General features: G+C 33.9%; 1 protein-coding gene across 1 annotated transcript in view; it reads right to left on the minus strand.

Moving 5' to 3' along the window:
• Positions 1 to 1,104: 1,104 nt before the first annotated feature.
• LOC129229868 (retinoic acid receptor RXR-alpha-B-like) overlaps positions 1,105 to 16,688 on the minus strand; it is a 33,732-nt gene continuing 18,148 nt past the window's right edge. Inside the window, exons 7-9 of the mRNA XM_054864247.1 lie at positions 5,077 to 5,197; positions 3,762 to 3,986; positions 1,105 to 1,355 (exon numbers count right to left, since the gene is read on the minus strand). Of these exons, the coding sequence (XP_054720222.1) occupies positions 1,105 to 1,355; positions 3,762 to 3,986; positions 5,077 to 5,197 (597 nt within the window). The remainder of the gene's footprint in view (positions 1,356 to 3,761; positions 3,987 to 5,076; positions 5,198 to 16,688) is intronic.

The raw sequence follows: 16,688 nt of genomic DNA on the forward strand, positions 1-16,688 counted from the left end.
ACTCCATCTTGTATTAAACGCTAAATATGGATCATAATGTAGCATAATAAAATTCACAAACACATTTGTATTTTAACAAAAAATCATGTGAATTATTTATAACTCACCACTAGTTCCAAGACTTTTTCAAAACTTCAAAGAAGGAAACAAAATGAATGAAATCTAGCACTACTAGTTATTCAATAACCACAAAAACTTGCAAACAGGTGGTAGTTAAATACAGAATAAATCAAAAACATACTTTTTCAGAAAAAGAAAAAAATTAGTTTTAACATTTCAGTACATTGAAAGAAACTCAAGAAAGATAAAATGTGATTAATAGTGTATGCCAATTATCTTAAGAGTTGTATGTCGTGCTAAATAACCCAAAAGTGAGTTACATCACTTTATTTGTGTTGCAAGGCATTTTTTGTGTCTCCTTATATCAAGTACTAGATTTCCTACACCTTATTTTTCTTTCATTGATACTTTTAAACATTTAAATGTACAAAGAAAAAATCACTTAGAAATACTTCAGTAACATTTGGTATGTGAAGTTAACAGAAAATGTAAAAACTATACCACCCCAACCAAAAGTATTCTTATGTTGAAATTGTTTTGAAATTCATATCTAGAACAACACTAATTTTCCCTAGTTATTTGTTTCTTAAATATAACCAGTATCATACTAATCATTTTTACTGTCTAAAGCACTAGTCAATTTTTCAAAAACTATCATTTATGTTCACTAAATCTCAACATTAATTAAATGATCTCCGAAAAGACAAAAAAAAAGGGGGGGGCATATTGGTGAAGGTTCTGATTATTTTCAAAACCCCTATACAATTCTAATAACTTATAAATATTTCTTTACGTGAAATTTCCACAATATTCTGATAACTTTAAATACCAAACAAACTTGATCAAAGTATATTGAATAAATAATCTTGCCCAAACTCTTAACATGGAATTGAAACTTCTCAAGTAAGCTTTCTGTCTATTATTGTAGCACAAAAATGTTCTACTTTGATAAGCCTAATCACCAACTCAAAGTAGTTAAGAAACAACATTACAAACTGACCTTAGGTTAACGTATATATGAAAATCTTTAACTGACTAGATACATTAAGTGTCACTTGGTGTTTCCAACATTGATATAAGAAAATGGTCGATTGGTGTGTTCCCAATCAGCTTGAAAAAGAACAGATGTTCGAGGCACTTGAGTCCAATGCTCCGAAGAGCGGGCAGTCGAAGTAGCAATTTAGGAAATCTTCCATTCTGCTGTGGATAAATCTGTTTACAGTATTCTTCCAAGACAGTGTAAACTTTATCACGAAGATTAGTCACTTCCTGGGTTGACTTTAAGTGCTTTGCTTCTAAAAAGTACAACACAAGTTAGAATAAGATAAAGAAGTTCAAATAAACATCAAAATAAAATATTCTTTTCAAAGTGCTATACAGTTTACAGTTATATTTACAAAATAAATAAAATCAATAATATTACAAGAATGCATAATTAAAAAAAAAAAAATACTTTTAAGCATTTCACTAGCAATTTGAAATAAGGAAATAATGTTAAGTAATCTTTCCTTTTTTTTAGATCAAGAATGAGGGTGGAAGGGTCTCAATTTTCCCTCCCGATCTAAAAACTACAGACCTTGAGCTTCACAGCATGAAAAGCTAACAACTTTAAAGGCAAAAGTTGGGTTTGTATTTCAAATAATAATAATAATAATAATAGCAACAACAAAAATAATAAATAAATAAGTTTCTTGCATCCAATACGATACAATCTAAGAAAAGAGGAAAAACAACTATTTCATGGTGGCGACATGAACTCTAAAAAAAAAGCTCCCTGACTTTTCCCTGATTAAGTTCACCAAATTTCCCTGATTTACGTTACCAATGATAATGGTTTTCTTTCTTTGCTCTACTTGAAATCCATTGTATGTTTGTATAAAATGCAGTATTTCAAACGTTCTAAGTTGTGTAAAGTTGTTGAACTAAAGATATATTTTAAAAAGAGGCTACTTTTTTAATAAAATGGTTAAAAAAACATAAGTCAATTTTTTTTGGGGGGGGGGGGGAACCCTACAAAACAGTATATTAAATTTTTCTACAATGGAAAGATTACAGAAAATTAAAAAAAAAAAACCTTGCTTCCAGAAACCACTTAGCATAAGAATTTTTAGAAACTATTAAAATTACTCCTAAAAACATATGTATATTTATGATAGAACTAAAAAGTAATTGAAATTATTTTGAACTAAGTTTTCAAACAATATAATAATTGTTGCAAGAATAACAAGCAATAGTGAAAGAATAGAAGTAATGTAGTTATTCTTATATAACTAATTGACATATTTATGCAAAACAGATGAAACCATTTGACATCCATTCATAGGGAGTTTTTCTCTAATCAAGAACATAGGTTTTAATGAATGAATACAGCATTTTAACAATTTAAAAATAAAGATATTTACTTAAGTACACAAGTTAACTCTATTTCAAATGATTTCAGTATGTAACGAAAAAATTCTTAGATTGCTTTTGTAACAAACAACTTTGAAATGCAAAGGAAAAAAAGAAAAAAAAAATAGTTAATTTCAAAATATTTAAAAGAAGAATACAACTTGGTTATAAAATTAAAGAATTACTTAAGTCTGAAGAAAAGAAAACCTTTAGAATCTGTGGTGACAACAAATAGTATGACGGCAAAAAACTAAGTTTTTTAAATTGAAAGTTCAATTTTAGCAATTAAATTAAAAACGCAAAGAAGTAATAACTTTTAAGCTTTTATAGTATTAATTCAAAAGCCGATTTCGATTCTTCTTGACCATTTGATTTCTTCTTGAAATCGTGATTATAGTACACTAATTACTTTGAGACAGTGGAATAAAGGCAGAGGAGCTTGGGCATTAATGAAGACTTCCTCTTTGCCTGTATGGTTGTTTATTTTACGTAGCATTGAAAGCGTAAAAGGAAATTTCAAGCTAGGTAAAATAAACAACCTAACAGACACAGAAGCAATCTTAGGAAGTTCATCCTGTGGTTAATAAGTAAGATTCAATGCTTTGACGTTGAGAAAAAAAGATGCACAAATATGCGGCAGTGTATAATCGCACCTAATTAATTTTACTTTTTTTTTGAACAGATAATTGGTGGAAAATGCGTAGGGAATCCGAGTACTTAATTTTGTACAGCAAAAAAAAAAAATTTTTTTCTTCATAAAATCAATTTTCCCTGATTTTTTGTTATTTTTTCAAAATTCCCTGATATTTCCCTGACTTTTCCCTGATTAATAAAGTTCCCTGATCTCCCTGATCTGTCGCCACCCTGTATTTTGCGTTGCTTTTAGTTTAGCTTTACAGAAAAAGTGTCTAGTTTGATGCATATGTGTGTGTGTGTGGACAAAGGCTCCCTGAATGTAACGTAACCATACCTCAAAACTATTCCAAGCGGTGCGAGTTGTAACCAAAAGGGTGAGAACGACGTAAGACTTGAGAATTTTTGTATCAAAATGACGCACTCTAGACACGAAACTGTGATGATTCCCCCTCCCCCCGTATTTGTGACGTGCTTGTTCCTGTTCATGTTCGTATATGTAGTGCTTGAGAACGTTAAATGTATTTCCTCCACTATTCTATATTTTAATTGAAAATAATTCCCACATATATATCAATAACCCTAGGTGTAGATAGAAATGTCACACTACAAAAAATTTTTTAAAAAAAGTAATACATATTTAAAGAAGAGAAAAAAGAAAAAGCAGATTTTTATACCAGGGTTAAAAAGGATTATGGCTTTTAGGCAACCAAGTTCAGTCTTGTCCATTTTCATTTCCCTCATTTTTACAACCAATTCAGAAAGAAGACGATCAAAAATGTTTCCCACTCCGGCTGCGTGGGCACTGTTACGATGGACAATGTGGCCTGAAGCAAGTACGATACCATCTTTTACTCCAACTGATTTATGGCAGAAAGAAGCAATAAGCAGCTCATTCCAACCTGAAATGAAGATATTTATGGTTTGAATAATTTTTAAAAGATGTGCTGTTCTAAAAAATGCATTATATCACCAAAAGTATCGGAACACTTTCAAAAATTCACATTTTTACGATTTTTTAAGAAATAAGAGACAAATGGTTCTGTAACATCCGTTATTGTAAAAGTATGCTCCAGCTGTCATTTTCCAATAAAAACTGAGAAAACAAAACAAGTTTTTAATCATCTTTCATCGTAAACAGCTGGGAATGAGCTACAAATTTCAGAAATAAGTAGACTTACAAAGCAGAGTTTATTTTTATAATTTTGTGAGAGCATCAATTATATTTAAGAAGATGTAAGCATTTCTTCCAAAAATATAAATTTTATTTAAAGGGTTTTCGCTTATATCACGCAGAGTTTCCCGTCACCCCTTACCAAACTTTCAGAATATTTGTCGGCATACAAGAGAAATATAATACGAAAATTCGAAGCTGAAATTTTGAAAATTTGAAGAAACGTGAACGCTTAAAGCAATTTAATTTTCCGCAAACACTTCAGTTGCAATGGCAATAATTAGCATATTTGTTCTTATTTACGGAAAAAATGCAGTGCCAAAATGAAACATTTTGAATTTTTCGGCAATTTGATGACTGAATTTTGGATAAAAGTCAATGTTTTACTTTTGCATCACATATATTCCCCATTTTTGCTTTTGTGCATCGAGAGATTCTGTATTGAGAAAAGGACCATATAAACTTGACTGCACATGAGAGGTGTTAGGGTGATCATAGCAATAGAGCCTGAACAAAAAAAGGGGGGGGGGGGGCTCAGGATAGAAAAAATGTAATTAAAAATTATTTGTTATACCTATACACAAAGATGGGGTCTCATAATAAATGGGAGTTATGGTTTGAAATGACTATAGTTGGGGCAAACCTAACCTGGCGGCATTGTGAAGGCTAGCAGGTGAAAAAAATGGAGATTAAACACTTAAGCGGAATCAGTATTATGCTGTTTTACTGTGTAAATTGTTTTTAAAAATATAAATATTGAAAAATATTTTGTCCCATTTAAAATAGCACAATACATATCAAATAAGACTGAAACTTACCTGATTTTAACAATATTTTCCTGTCTTCTAAAGGTAGACCATTGAAATGAGGAATATGTTTGGCCCATTCCACAAGCTGATATAACTGTTGATCAGCAACTTGACAAATATTTGTAACATCCTAAAAAGAAAAAAAAATCTGTAAGTGCAAATAATTGTTTGAGTTTCTTTTTTTTTTCATGGGAAAAAGAGCAATATGCAGCTTCATTTCTTGACTTAAACTTGTCAAATACTTGTCATTAAGTAGTGACTAGGCCGTGAGTTGTAATTTACCATTCATACAACTCACAACCTAATTATTGTGTGGCAAAAAACCCTCGCAAAATATTTCTGACACCATTTTTACTAATTCTTATGTGAAATAACTCCTGAATCCAAATATGATCACCCTTTTTAGAGAAAGTGCTTCCAATTTGTTTCAGTTTTCAATGGTTTTATAACCATTAGTATTACTTGGAAGGGAAAGCAGCATTTTATTACCATTAGCATTCTTCTGAGGAGCTGAACATTTGCAGCATAGAGGGAAACTATAGGGGTATTTCCTCCTAAAATATTTTTAAAAAACGACAAAAACTTTTTTTTTCAAGACCTCTTTTTTTTCTCTCTCTCTCTCAATTGCTTAATTAATTTTTGGGTGCAAAACCAGAGTACCCGCTTCACTTCTAATAGCCCCATGTTTGAAAACATTTTCATGTTGTAAATTTTTGTTTTTCTTTTTTTAAATATTGATTTGACTTTGAATATCCTCAAGTGTGGATACAAAGGAAAGGCGATTGCTCCTCTCATGAGAGAGTCTGCATCAACAGTTGTTCAGAACTTAAGTCCTAAAAATGCAAGTGTTGTCCATTTTTGATGATGTTAGGGGTAGGAATGGGGCTACAAACTTTTTGATACTGGAGTTACAAAAAGGTAATTGAACCATTTTTTTGTTAAAAGGGCGTTAGTCAACACTGTTTTGATGTTACACGACTCAAAACTTGAAATAAACACTCCACGGTTTTGATGTAACACAATATTGAAAAAAAGGAATTACATTTCTGTTTAATACACTGTTAAAAAGATGTATGACATTAATTCTAATAAGTTTCTTTGTTTTTATGACACTGATACGAAACATGGTCTGTCTCCCTCTTAAAAGTTTGGTTTGCCAGTATAACTCTAAACTTTCTGTTGAGTATCTCTCCACTTGGTAGACCTCTCCATTTGTGAGTGCCTCTTCGCTTGTGAGATGGCGCTGGCTGTTAGTTGCCATAGTTACCATATTTAATTTTGGCTTTTTTCTGTTGTTCTAAAGATGTGAATAAAAGTTTTCAAATGGTCCGTCGATGATTTTATTAAGGTTGCTTGTGCAACAAAACTTTGGTCCTTTACAAGCCAGGAGGCCTAGATCTATGGATAATTACGAGAATAGTAGTTAAATATTCTAAGTTCATTATGTGCTATCTTCGAGTGACTTCGGTTTGAGTTTGCCGAATTGTGTCGAAACATTGTGCTTACAGTTCAAGAGAATCCGAATGGTAATGTTGTTACGCAACTTATTTCTGGATAATTTGTAATAATTAGTGATTTTTGAGTCAATAGTGCTACCTGCTTTGAGATTAGTGATAGAATTGTCTAAACATGCCAATTACTGCTTTAAAACAAGCGCTGGCAAAGAAACGAGTCCAAAAGGCCCAGTTAACCAAACTTGCGACGAAATTACAAGAAGGTTGTGATTTTAAAGATATCAATATTTGTGAACAGAAACTTGCATCCATTATCGATGAGTTAAATGAGTGTTTTGATTATCTTTTTACTAATTGCAAAGACAATGAAATAGAAATTTATTCATCAGAACAAGAACAGATTTATGATATTAGAGATGATATTGATTTCAAGTTAAACCGAATCAAACGCGAAAATGATGATTTGAAAGAACCAGTCTCGGTTTCAAACCAGAGCACCACCGTGAGATTGCCAAAAATATCATTTCCTGTATTTTCTGGGAGTTTACATGAATGGCTTTCATTTAGAGATATTTTCAATGCAACTATTCATTCAAATAAGGAGTTGTCAGAGGGAATAAAATTACAATACCTAAAATCCTCTCTTAAAGGTGATGCTTTACGAATTATTCAGTCTATATCTATAGTAGATGCGAATTATCAATCAGCGTGGTCACTGTTAGAAGAACGCTATTCGAATAATCGCGAACATGTGTACGCACATTTAAAACGTTTTATGAGCATTCCTAGTATTCAAAATGAGAATCCAAAAGCAGTTTTGAGTTTAATAGATATCGCGAGTGAGTGTTTAAGATCACTCGAAATTTTAAACCAAAATGTAGAAGGTGTTTCGTCTGTTTTTCTTGGCTACGTTTTGAGTCAGAAATTAGATTTGAATACTAAAATAAGTTGGGAGAGAAATTTAAAAAAAGATGAATTACCGTCAGTAAATGAGTTAATGGATTTTTTGAAAAACCACGCAAGAACACTTAACGCCTCAAATATGAATGTAAAACGCAACAATTCTCCCAGAGTTTTATCAATTGTGTCAGAATCAAAAGAGGGAAAACTTTATATGTGTGTTATATGTGAAATGGATAATCATGTTACGTGTAAGTGTTCAAAATATCAGAAATTGCCGATAAAAGAAAGAGTAGCTATTGTTAAGAAATTTAAACTTTGTTTTAATTGTATGCTTCCAAATCATTCACAAAAAACTTGTCAATCTAATTATTTGTGTTTAAAATGTAAGAAAAAACACCACACAACATTATGTTATGGGGATCAGGGTAATAGAACTGCTCAATATGAAACAGATTTTCAATCATCGAACGTTGGTTCGATAAACCAAAAAAGGGATTCGAATATTACTCAAGCAAAAAGTGAAATAGTTGAGCACGTTAGTCAACTGAATGCCTTGGCGACTCCCTTTAAAACTGAAAACAGCGAAACGATAGTCTTAAATAATGTTGTGTCTGAGTCAACAGTCTTATTTTCTACTGCAGTTGTTTATGTTCAGAATATTCAAAGGGAAATGATTTCTGCTAAGGCGATTCTCGACGGAGGTTCCATGTGCAACTTGATCACTAATGATACAGAATAAGAGCAGAAGCTTTTCAAAAGAACTAATGTTTCTGATTACATCGAAAATAACAAATATAACCCCTTCTAAATATGTCACAATAAATAAATTAAATTTTCCTTTTGATATTAATTTAGCAGATCAAGATTTTAATAAACCGGGAAAAAGTTCAATGTTGTTAGGTAACGAAGTGTTTTTTGAGCTGCTGTTATCAGGGAAGATATATATTCAAAATTGAAATTTAATTTTACAAAACTCGGTATTTGGTTATATAGTTGGAGGAAGTGATAGAGATTATGAGGAGAATAGAGTTCATTGTGGGCTAATTCGTGAAGCGGAAAATTTAAATGATGAACTACAAAAGTTCTGGGAATTAGAAGAAGTGGATGAAAGCATGGGCGGAGTTAAGGGGGGGGGGCTTCAGGGGGCTAAGCCGCCCTTGACAACTTATTAGCCCCCCTCCCAAATGAAAAATTACAAATAAGGTTTAAGGCTTCTTTCTACACATTTTTTTTTTCAAAAAATATTTCTCTCCTAGCAATTTCATAAAGTGTAAGATGACTAAAAAATTACCTTTCTTAACATCACCGAGGAGAACTTTAACTTGTGTTTCAGGATTAGTGCTTTTAGAGCTTCAGAATCTACCACTCCTTTCCTTGGCATCCCCTAAGATAGCTTTAGAATTGCGTTTTTAGAGCCTCAAATTCCAAAAACCTCTTGGAGAGAGCTCCTAATGAACTTTTCTTATCTTTGATCATAATCCATTCCTTAAAAGTAAAGCTCTACTCTAGGAGTTCTGAATGGAAGCCAGTGGCTACCCGAGTCTCAAAAAATGGTAACCACGTTCGACTTTAGGTAGCCCCCCTCCTTTTTTTAAATATATTCAGCCCAAAAAAATAAATAACCTTAAGAGCGTTTTTAGACCTATTACTATAGCGAAAAATTTTCAGGAGAAGCTTCTAACTCCCTTAAGTCACCAAAGATAGCTTCAAATTTACTTCAATTTTGAAAAAAGAATTTACAAGGGAACCCCCCTAATATTATCAAAAGGTCCCTGAAAGTGTGATTTCTAATGTAAATTTTGAAATTTTCCTGAATCCCCCTCCCCCTACACACACTGACCCCTTCTCCTAGCACCACCAAAGATTAATTACAAATGCGTTTTTAAGACTTCAATTTTGAAAAATTTCCAGGAAGTATGGATGGATCTAACACGCCCTCCATCCTTTCTTTGATGTCACTAAGGACATCCTTCTTTTAAAGCAATAAATTGCACATAAAATTTTCGTATTAAAATTATCTTACTTTTTATAAGTTCACCCAATTTCTTTTTTTTTCTAAAAAAAACCTTAATGTAAAACTTGAGGGAAGATGGGCAACGACGGCAATTTTAATCGCTCTACCAAACTTGTCACACACAGTCGTTTCATTTTTCACTTTTAAAGCTATCTTTTGGCTGGGGGTTTAGCAGGCTTGTCACTTCAAAGCTTTACATGCGGGGGCAAGGGCGTATATAAAGGGGGGCTGAGAGGCACCCTCGCCCCAAATCTGGAAAAAAATTAAATCTGGATCTCTGTATATCTGTTACGCGCATAGCGCCCTATACCGTTCGGCCGATTTTCATAAAATTTGGCTCAGAACTAGTTCGTAGTATAGGAAGGAGCAACTCAAAGTGATTTTTCGAAAATTCGATTTTGTTCTCTTTCTATTCCAATTTTAAGAACATTTTACCGAGCAAATTATCATACCGTGGATGAGTATATTACCAAATCTTCATAACGGGAAACCATAGCATGGGCGTGCAAATTAACACAGAAAATAGGCGAGAAATTCATCATCCATTATTTGTAAATATACAGGCGAACCAAATGACCTTCTCATTTTTCTAAAACGGGCAAAGCCGTGCGGGTACCACTAGTGTATTATAAAACTAGACTAGGATGCCGTGAGAAAATTCTAATTCTTCAAAGAGTGCCGCGAATTGTTTAAGTTTGGGTACCCTGCGTTAGAAGGCACCAAGCAATGGTACTCAGAAGGGGTCAGGGGATCCAATCCCCTTACTCTAGAAAAGAACGTGTCTTGGGATAGCGAAGTACACAAGAAGAGCAAATAATGTTGAGAAAAAAATCTCAATTCTTTCAACATGAAATCTTTGAACTAAAAATTTTTAACAAATGCAGATTAACGCTTAGCAAATTAAGTTCCCCTTTCTTCTTTCACTCCCCACCCCCTTTTTTATATAATCAGCCTGAAAAGAAAGGTCTTCAAAATGTTTCTTTCCTTAAATCTCGTCCCCTGCAAGAAATTTAAAGTACGCTTTAGTTACATGAAATACGCTTTAGTTGTTTGGTTGGAGTAATAATGGAAATTTGATGTCCTAAAAACGCATTTATTTAGGCGTTTTTCGGACATCAATTTCAAAATATTTCTGCGGGAGGGTCCCCGAGCCAACATCCTTTCTCTAAGGTTACTACCAAAAGTAGTCTGGAATAGTGCCTTAAGATTTCAATTTTGAAAAATTTCGGAGGAAGATCTCTAATCACACCTTACGTCTAAACGACTCCAAAGATAACCGAAAATTTCCTTTTACCTTTCAGGGGAGGATTCCAAAACTCTTTCTTACCAAAGATTGCGAATGTTGGGAAAAAATCTGAATTGCTTTTGAAAAGAACTTTAAAATAAAATATTTCAAAAATTACTGACTATTGATCAGGTAATTTTGTCCAACATTTCCAATTTCTTTCATTCCCAACCCCCTCCGCCCAATTTTTTCTCCTTTTTCCTAGTCGGAAAAAAAATAAGAAAATCTTCAAAATTCTACACTTCGCAATCCCCCTCCCTCCACCGAAACAATTAAAGAACTTCTCAAACCTCGTTTTCATGGCTTCAATGTCGAAAAAATTCCAGAGGACAATTACCAAACGCCTTGCCTTCTAAAAGCATCGGAAATGGTTTAAGATTGCTTTTATGGAGCTTCAATTTTGAAAAATGGTCGAACCCCTAACGTTACCAAATATGGTCCACGGTCGTGTTTGTAAGACTTCAATTACGAAAAAATTTCGGAAGAGGACCTGACTGCTCCCGAATGAAATCTGAAAATGAAAAAACTACAATTTCGAAACACTTTAAGGTGAAGAGCGTTTAAATCCCTCCACATAGTATCACTGAGTATCTCTTTGAAACTTCATTTTTAAGACTTCAATTTCGAAATAGTTTTTGGGGAGAGCCGCAGAACTGCCCTGCCCGTAACATCAAAGTTAATCTGAAACTGCGCTTTTAGAACTTCAATTTCAAAAAAATGGGCAGAGGTGTGATCGATTCAGCTCTATTTTTTAAAAACATCGATCGGAGGCAACTTCAAAAAGTCTCATTCCTTTCATTACCTTAACGTCAACAAATATAGCCTACAATGGCGTTTTTTAAAATTAAATTTCTAAAAATTTCCGCAAAAGGTCCCCCAATTTTTTCTCCCCGTAGCATCACCAGAGACCGTCTAAAACTACGTTCGTAGGCTTACAATTTAAAAAAAAAAAAAAACTCCGGGGGAGAACCCCCGAACCCCACCCTCTTTTAGAAGCAAGAATTGGCACCCTCCAAAATAAAAACATAAACACGCCATGGGGGGGGGGGGGGGGGGTTAATGGTACATAATCAATACACATCATAGGGAGAAAACAACAAAATGCATAAAAAACGTTCAATGTGTTCATGAAATCTAAGGGGGGGGGGATAAGCTCGCCCGGATTCCTTAAATGAGGACTTTGAGGCTTAGCCCCCTTAGAGACAAAAGTCTAACTCCGCCCATGGATGAAAGGTCATTTCTAAAAAATTCTGACGAATTTAAATGTGATCAAAATTTTACAGAAACGAGACCGGTAAGTTTGTTGTGCAAATGTCTTTCAAAAAAGACCCTCAGTGTTTGGGAGAATCAAAAAGTATTGCCCTTAGAAAACTAAATTCTCTATACAGACGTCTTGAAAAAGACCCTGTGCAAATGGCACTGTACGCTGAGTTCATGAGAGAATATAGGGATTTAGGACACATGCAGGAGGTCAAAGAGGTAGAAGAACCAGGGATAACTTATTATATACCACATTTAGGTGTCTTTCGCCCTGAGAAAAATTCTACAAAGATGAGGGTTGTGTTCAATGCTTCGCAACCTACATCAACTGGGGAGTCCTTAAATTCTATTCAAATAAACGGTGGGGTGATTCAGGATGAATTATTTTCAATTATTTTGCGATTTAGAATGCATCGTTTTGCTTTTACAGCTGATGTCATAAAAATGTACAGGATGATTCTCATTAATCCTAGTCAACACAATTTACAACGTATTTTATGGAAGGATTCCTCTAGTGAACCGGTGAAAGTATACAACCTTGGTACGGTAACGTACGGAACTACGAGCGCTCCATACCTAGCTATGAGGTGTTTAAAACAACTAGCATTAGATGGTGAAAAAGAGTTTCCTATGGCATCGTTGGCTATTCAAAACAATTTTTACATGGACGATGTCCTAACTGGTTCAGGAGATTTAGAATCAGCTAAAACTTTGCAAAGTGAGTTAGTACAATTATTTGAGACATGTGGTATGGCATTTCACAAGTGGTGTAGTAATGATTCAAGTTTACTAGAAATCGTGGGAACTTCTGAGAGTTACAACTTTAGCTGTGTTGAAGAAACTAAAGCATTAGGTCTCATATGGGATCCAAAGAGCGACACTTTGAAATTTCACTTATCAATGACAGAACAAAACCAGTTTACGAAAAGAGAGGTGCTTTCAGTAATTGCACGTATATTTGGTCCTTTAGGTCTCTTAGGTCCTATAGTTACGGTCGCCAAGGTATTTATGCAGAAACTTTGGGCTTTGAAATCTCTGTGGGATGATAAGTTACCTGAAGATAAACTGAAAGAGTGGGAAGAATTTCGGGAGTCCCTAGAGTTGATTATTGAGATAAAGATCAGCAGATTTGTATTAAGTGAGGATTTTGGAGTTTTAATTCTTAAGGGTTTTTTGGATGCATCAGAAGTTGCCTATGGTGCGGTAATTTATGCCGTGAGTCAAAGCCATTCTGGTAAACTTGCCTCCTATTTACTATGTAGTAAGAGCCGTGTGGCGCCCATAAAGACCTTGACAATTTCAAGACTGGAACTTTGTGGTGCAACACTTTTGGCAAACCTAATGCATAAAGTGATGTCAGCTCTAAAAGCACCCCGTTCTTCAGTGTACTACTATTCTGACAGTACAATTGCTCTTTCATAGATTCTGAAATCACCATCTGAATTAAAAACTTTTGTAGCTTCAAGAGTGTCAACTATTCAATCTCTTACTGATGTAAAACAGTGGGGATATGTTAAATCATCGGAAAATCCCGCAGACTTAATTTCAAGAGGATGCAAAACACAGTATCTAATATGTAGCAACCGGGGGTGGAATGGTCTGCAATTTCTAGTTCAAGATGTTGGAATCTTCAACAAGTGTACCTAAATTCACTGAAGTTCAGTCCGATAATGAACAGTTTTACCGTGAAATTAAGATTCCTGCAAAAGAGTCTAGTAATACTACGATGATTATTGCTGCAAGCTCATCAGTGCGGGACGATATATTGAACTGCAGTAATAACTATTTTAAAACTGTGCGTATTTTGTGCTATGTATTACGATTCATAAACAATTTAAAAAGACGTCAGCGTTGTTCAGGTATAATCTGTGTTGAAGAATTTAGAATCACGGAGCATCATTTGATTCGAGATGCTCAGAAAGCTCTTGACAAGAAAACCGTCGAAGGGTTAAGTAATTTAAAGCCATTTGTGGATAAAAAGGAAATAGTGAGAGTAGGTGGAAGGTTGTTAAGAGCAGACATTCCTTATGAACAAAAATGCCCTATTATATTGCCTAAGAAGTGTAAATTAACTAAGAAAATATTTTTTACTTTTCATTTAAAGTTTCTTCACGTTGGACCACAAGGGCTATTGAATGTAGTTCCATTAAAATTCTGGCCATTGGGTGGTAGAGACTTGGCTAGAAAAGCAGCACATTCCTGCATTACATGCTTTAGAAATAAACCCCTTTTGAGTTCTCAAATTATGGCAGATTTGCCGAAAGATCGAGTATCAGGGACTTTTGCCTTTAATTGCGCTGGAATAGATCTGTGCGGGCCGTTCTATGTGACTTACAAAAACCAACGTAAAGGAACTTTGAATAAGATTTATGTTTGTGTGTTTATATGTTTCTCAACAAAAGCAATCCATCTCGAGGTCTTAAGATCTAACTTCGGATGAATTGATCGCAACATTGAAGCGTTTCATCGCTAGAAGAGGAAAGCCGGCTAAAATCTATTCAGATAATGCCACAAATATGGTAGGTGCTAAATCAGAGCTTAAAAGATGGTCGAAATTAGTAGTAGCTCCAGATAACGAGTTCTTAGCTTTTATAACTTCTGAAGGTATCGAGTGGAAATTTATTCCTCCCAGGTCACCTCATTTTGGGGGATTGTGGGAAGCAGGTGTAAAGAGTGTAAAACACCATTTAATAAGATCTATTGGGAACCTGAGATTTAATTATGAGGAATTTGAAACCATCATTTTGCAAATTGAGTCCATTTTAAACTCTGGCCCATTAACACCCATGTTATCAGACATTGACAATTACGAGGCGCTGACACCTGGTCATTTTTTGATTGGACGGTCACTGAGTGCAGTACCTGAGCCCGAACTGACCACTTTGAATGACAACAGGTTAAGTCGATGGCAGCGTACTACAAAGGTTGTTCAGAGTGTTTGGCGAAAATGGAAGAAAGACTACTTGAACACGTTACAGCAGCAGTCCAAATGGATGATCGAGAAAGAAAACTTAAAAGTTGGCTTGATGGTCCTAATTAAGGAAGACTCCTTGCCGTGCACGAAATGGCAACTGGGTAGGATTATTGAGGTGTACCCTGGCGAGGATGAAAAAGTTCGAGTGGTAAAAGTCCGGACGCAAAACGGGGAGTTCAAAAGAGCAGTGGCAAAAATTGCTGTCTTGCCGCTGGAAACTTGAGTAATCTTGTGACTGTTCTTCTGCTTTATATTATTTTGTGTGTGTTACTTGAACTATTTTGAGTATATAACTTTGTGCAATTTAATTTTATGTTGCAAATTTTAATATTGATGGAAAAGGGAGTGCATTAGTTACTTTGTAGTCATAGGGTTGACAATTTCTTGTCAAAATGTGCCAAGGCGGGAGGAAATGTTGAGTATCTCTCCACTTGGGAGACCTCTCCATTTGTGAGTGCCTCTTCGCTTGTGAGATGGCGCTGGTTGTTAGTTGCCATAGTTACCATATTTAATTTTGGCTTTTTTCTGTTGTTCTAAAGATGTGAATAAAAGTTTTCAAATGGTCCGTCGATGATTTTATTAAGGTTGCTTGTGCAACATTTTCTGATACTTAATTTTTCTCATCAATGTTCCTAAAACAAAAAGATGAAAATTATTTTGTTTCTAATGCATTGTAAGAAAATAACATTAGGATTAAACATAAGGCAAATTTGTCAAACGATAAATTAAAGAATTTAACCAAAACCAAACATAAAATAAAATAAATAGAATAATTTTATTTATTTTATATTTTGTTTTGTTGTTGTTGATCAGTCGAACTTTTATTGCCACAGAAACAGAAAAGCTAATATTTTCTTTCTGATAAAATACATTTGTTCTTAGCAATGAAAGTTAATAAAGTTTTTTCGTGTTATGCATAATAGTTTTTGAAGTATGTAAGTTTTATTGTTTATAACATAGCTAATTTTGGATCAGTGGGCTGTTGCATGTTTTGCTTCCCAGTTTTTGTTTGTATGTTTTAGTGAACGAAAAGTTCAGCGATTATAAAATTTGCATCTTCAGACTTGGTTTTGATATAAAACAGTACAGATTGATTGATTTGCATTGTTCAGGGTTCATACTCTATTTGGATGAAAAAATTCCATGACTTTTCCAAGACTTTTTCATGACTTCAATGAAAATTTTCATGACCTTGCTATACGAAGAGAATAGCACTATTTAATCTCAAACTTACTAATTTTTGGAATGCCACAGCCTCATTGAAGCACTTACTCGTAAGAGAAAAAATATAAGTGTACACTTAAAAAACTGAACTATTCTTATCTGTCTTCATCATATAAATTTAAATAACGTAAAAATGCAGTGAAACGAATATGATGATGCTTAAATATGTAACATTTTTTTCTTAAACAGGCAGAATGATATTGAATGGGACAAAGGTTGAATGAGTGAGTCATCACTAAGTTTCAATAAATTTACTTCAAAAGTTGCCTTTTAGTGTCAACAGAACATTCAATCATCCACGTAACTTGACAGTATTTTGGTTTTTTAAAATAAGGCAGCATAGTTTAGTTCTTTAAGTTTCTAAACCAGATCTTTTTTGATTCATTACTGTATGGTTTTTTCAATCTTATGGTTTAAAAGTATACTTGTTTTGTTTACTTATTTGCACATTTTCAAGTGCATGTAAATTAATAGGTTCAGAAATTCCAGAACAAGTTAGATTCCTGA

This window comes from Uloborus diversus, chromosome 9 (genome assembly GCF_026930045.1).
Source record: "Uloborus diversus isolate 005 chromosome 9, Udiv.v.3.1, whole genome shotgun sequence".
NCBI lineage: Eukaryota > Metazoa > Arthropoda > Arachnida > Araneae > Uloboridae > Uloborus > Uloborus diversus.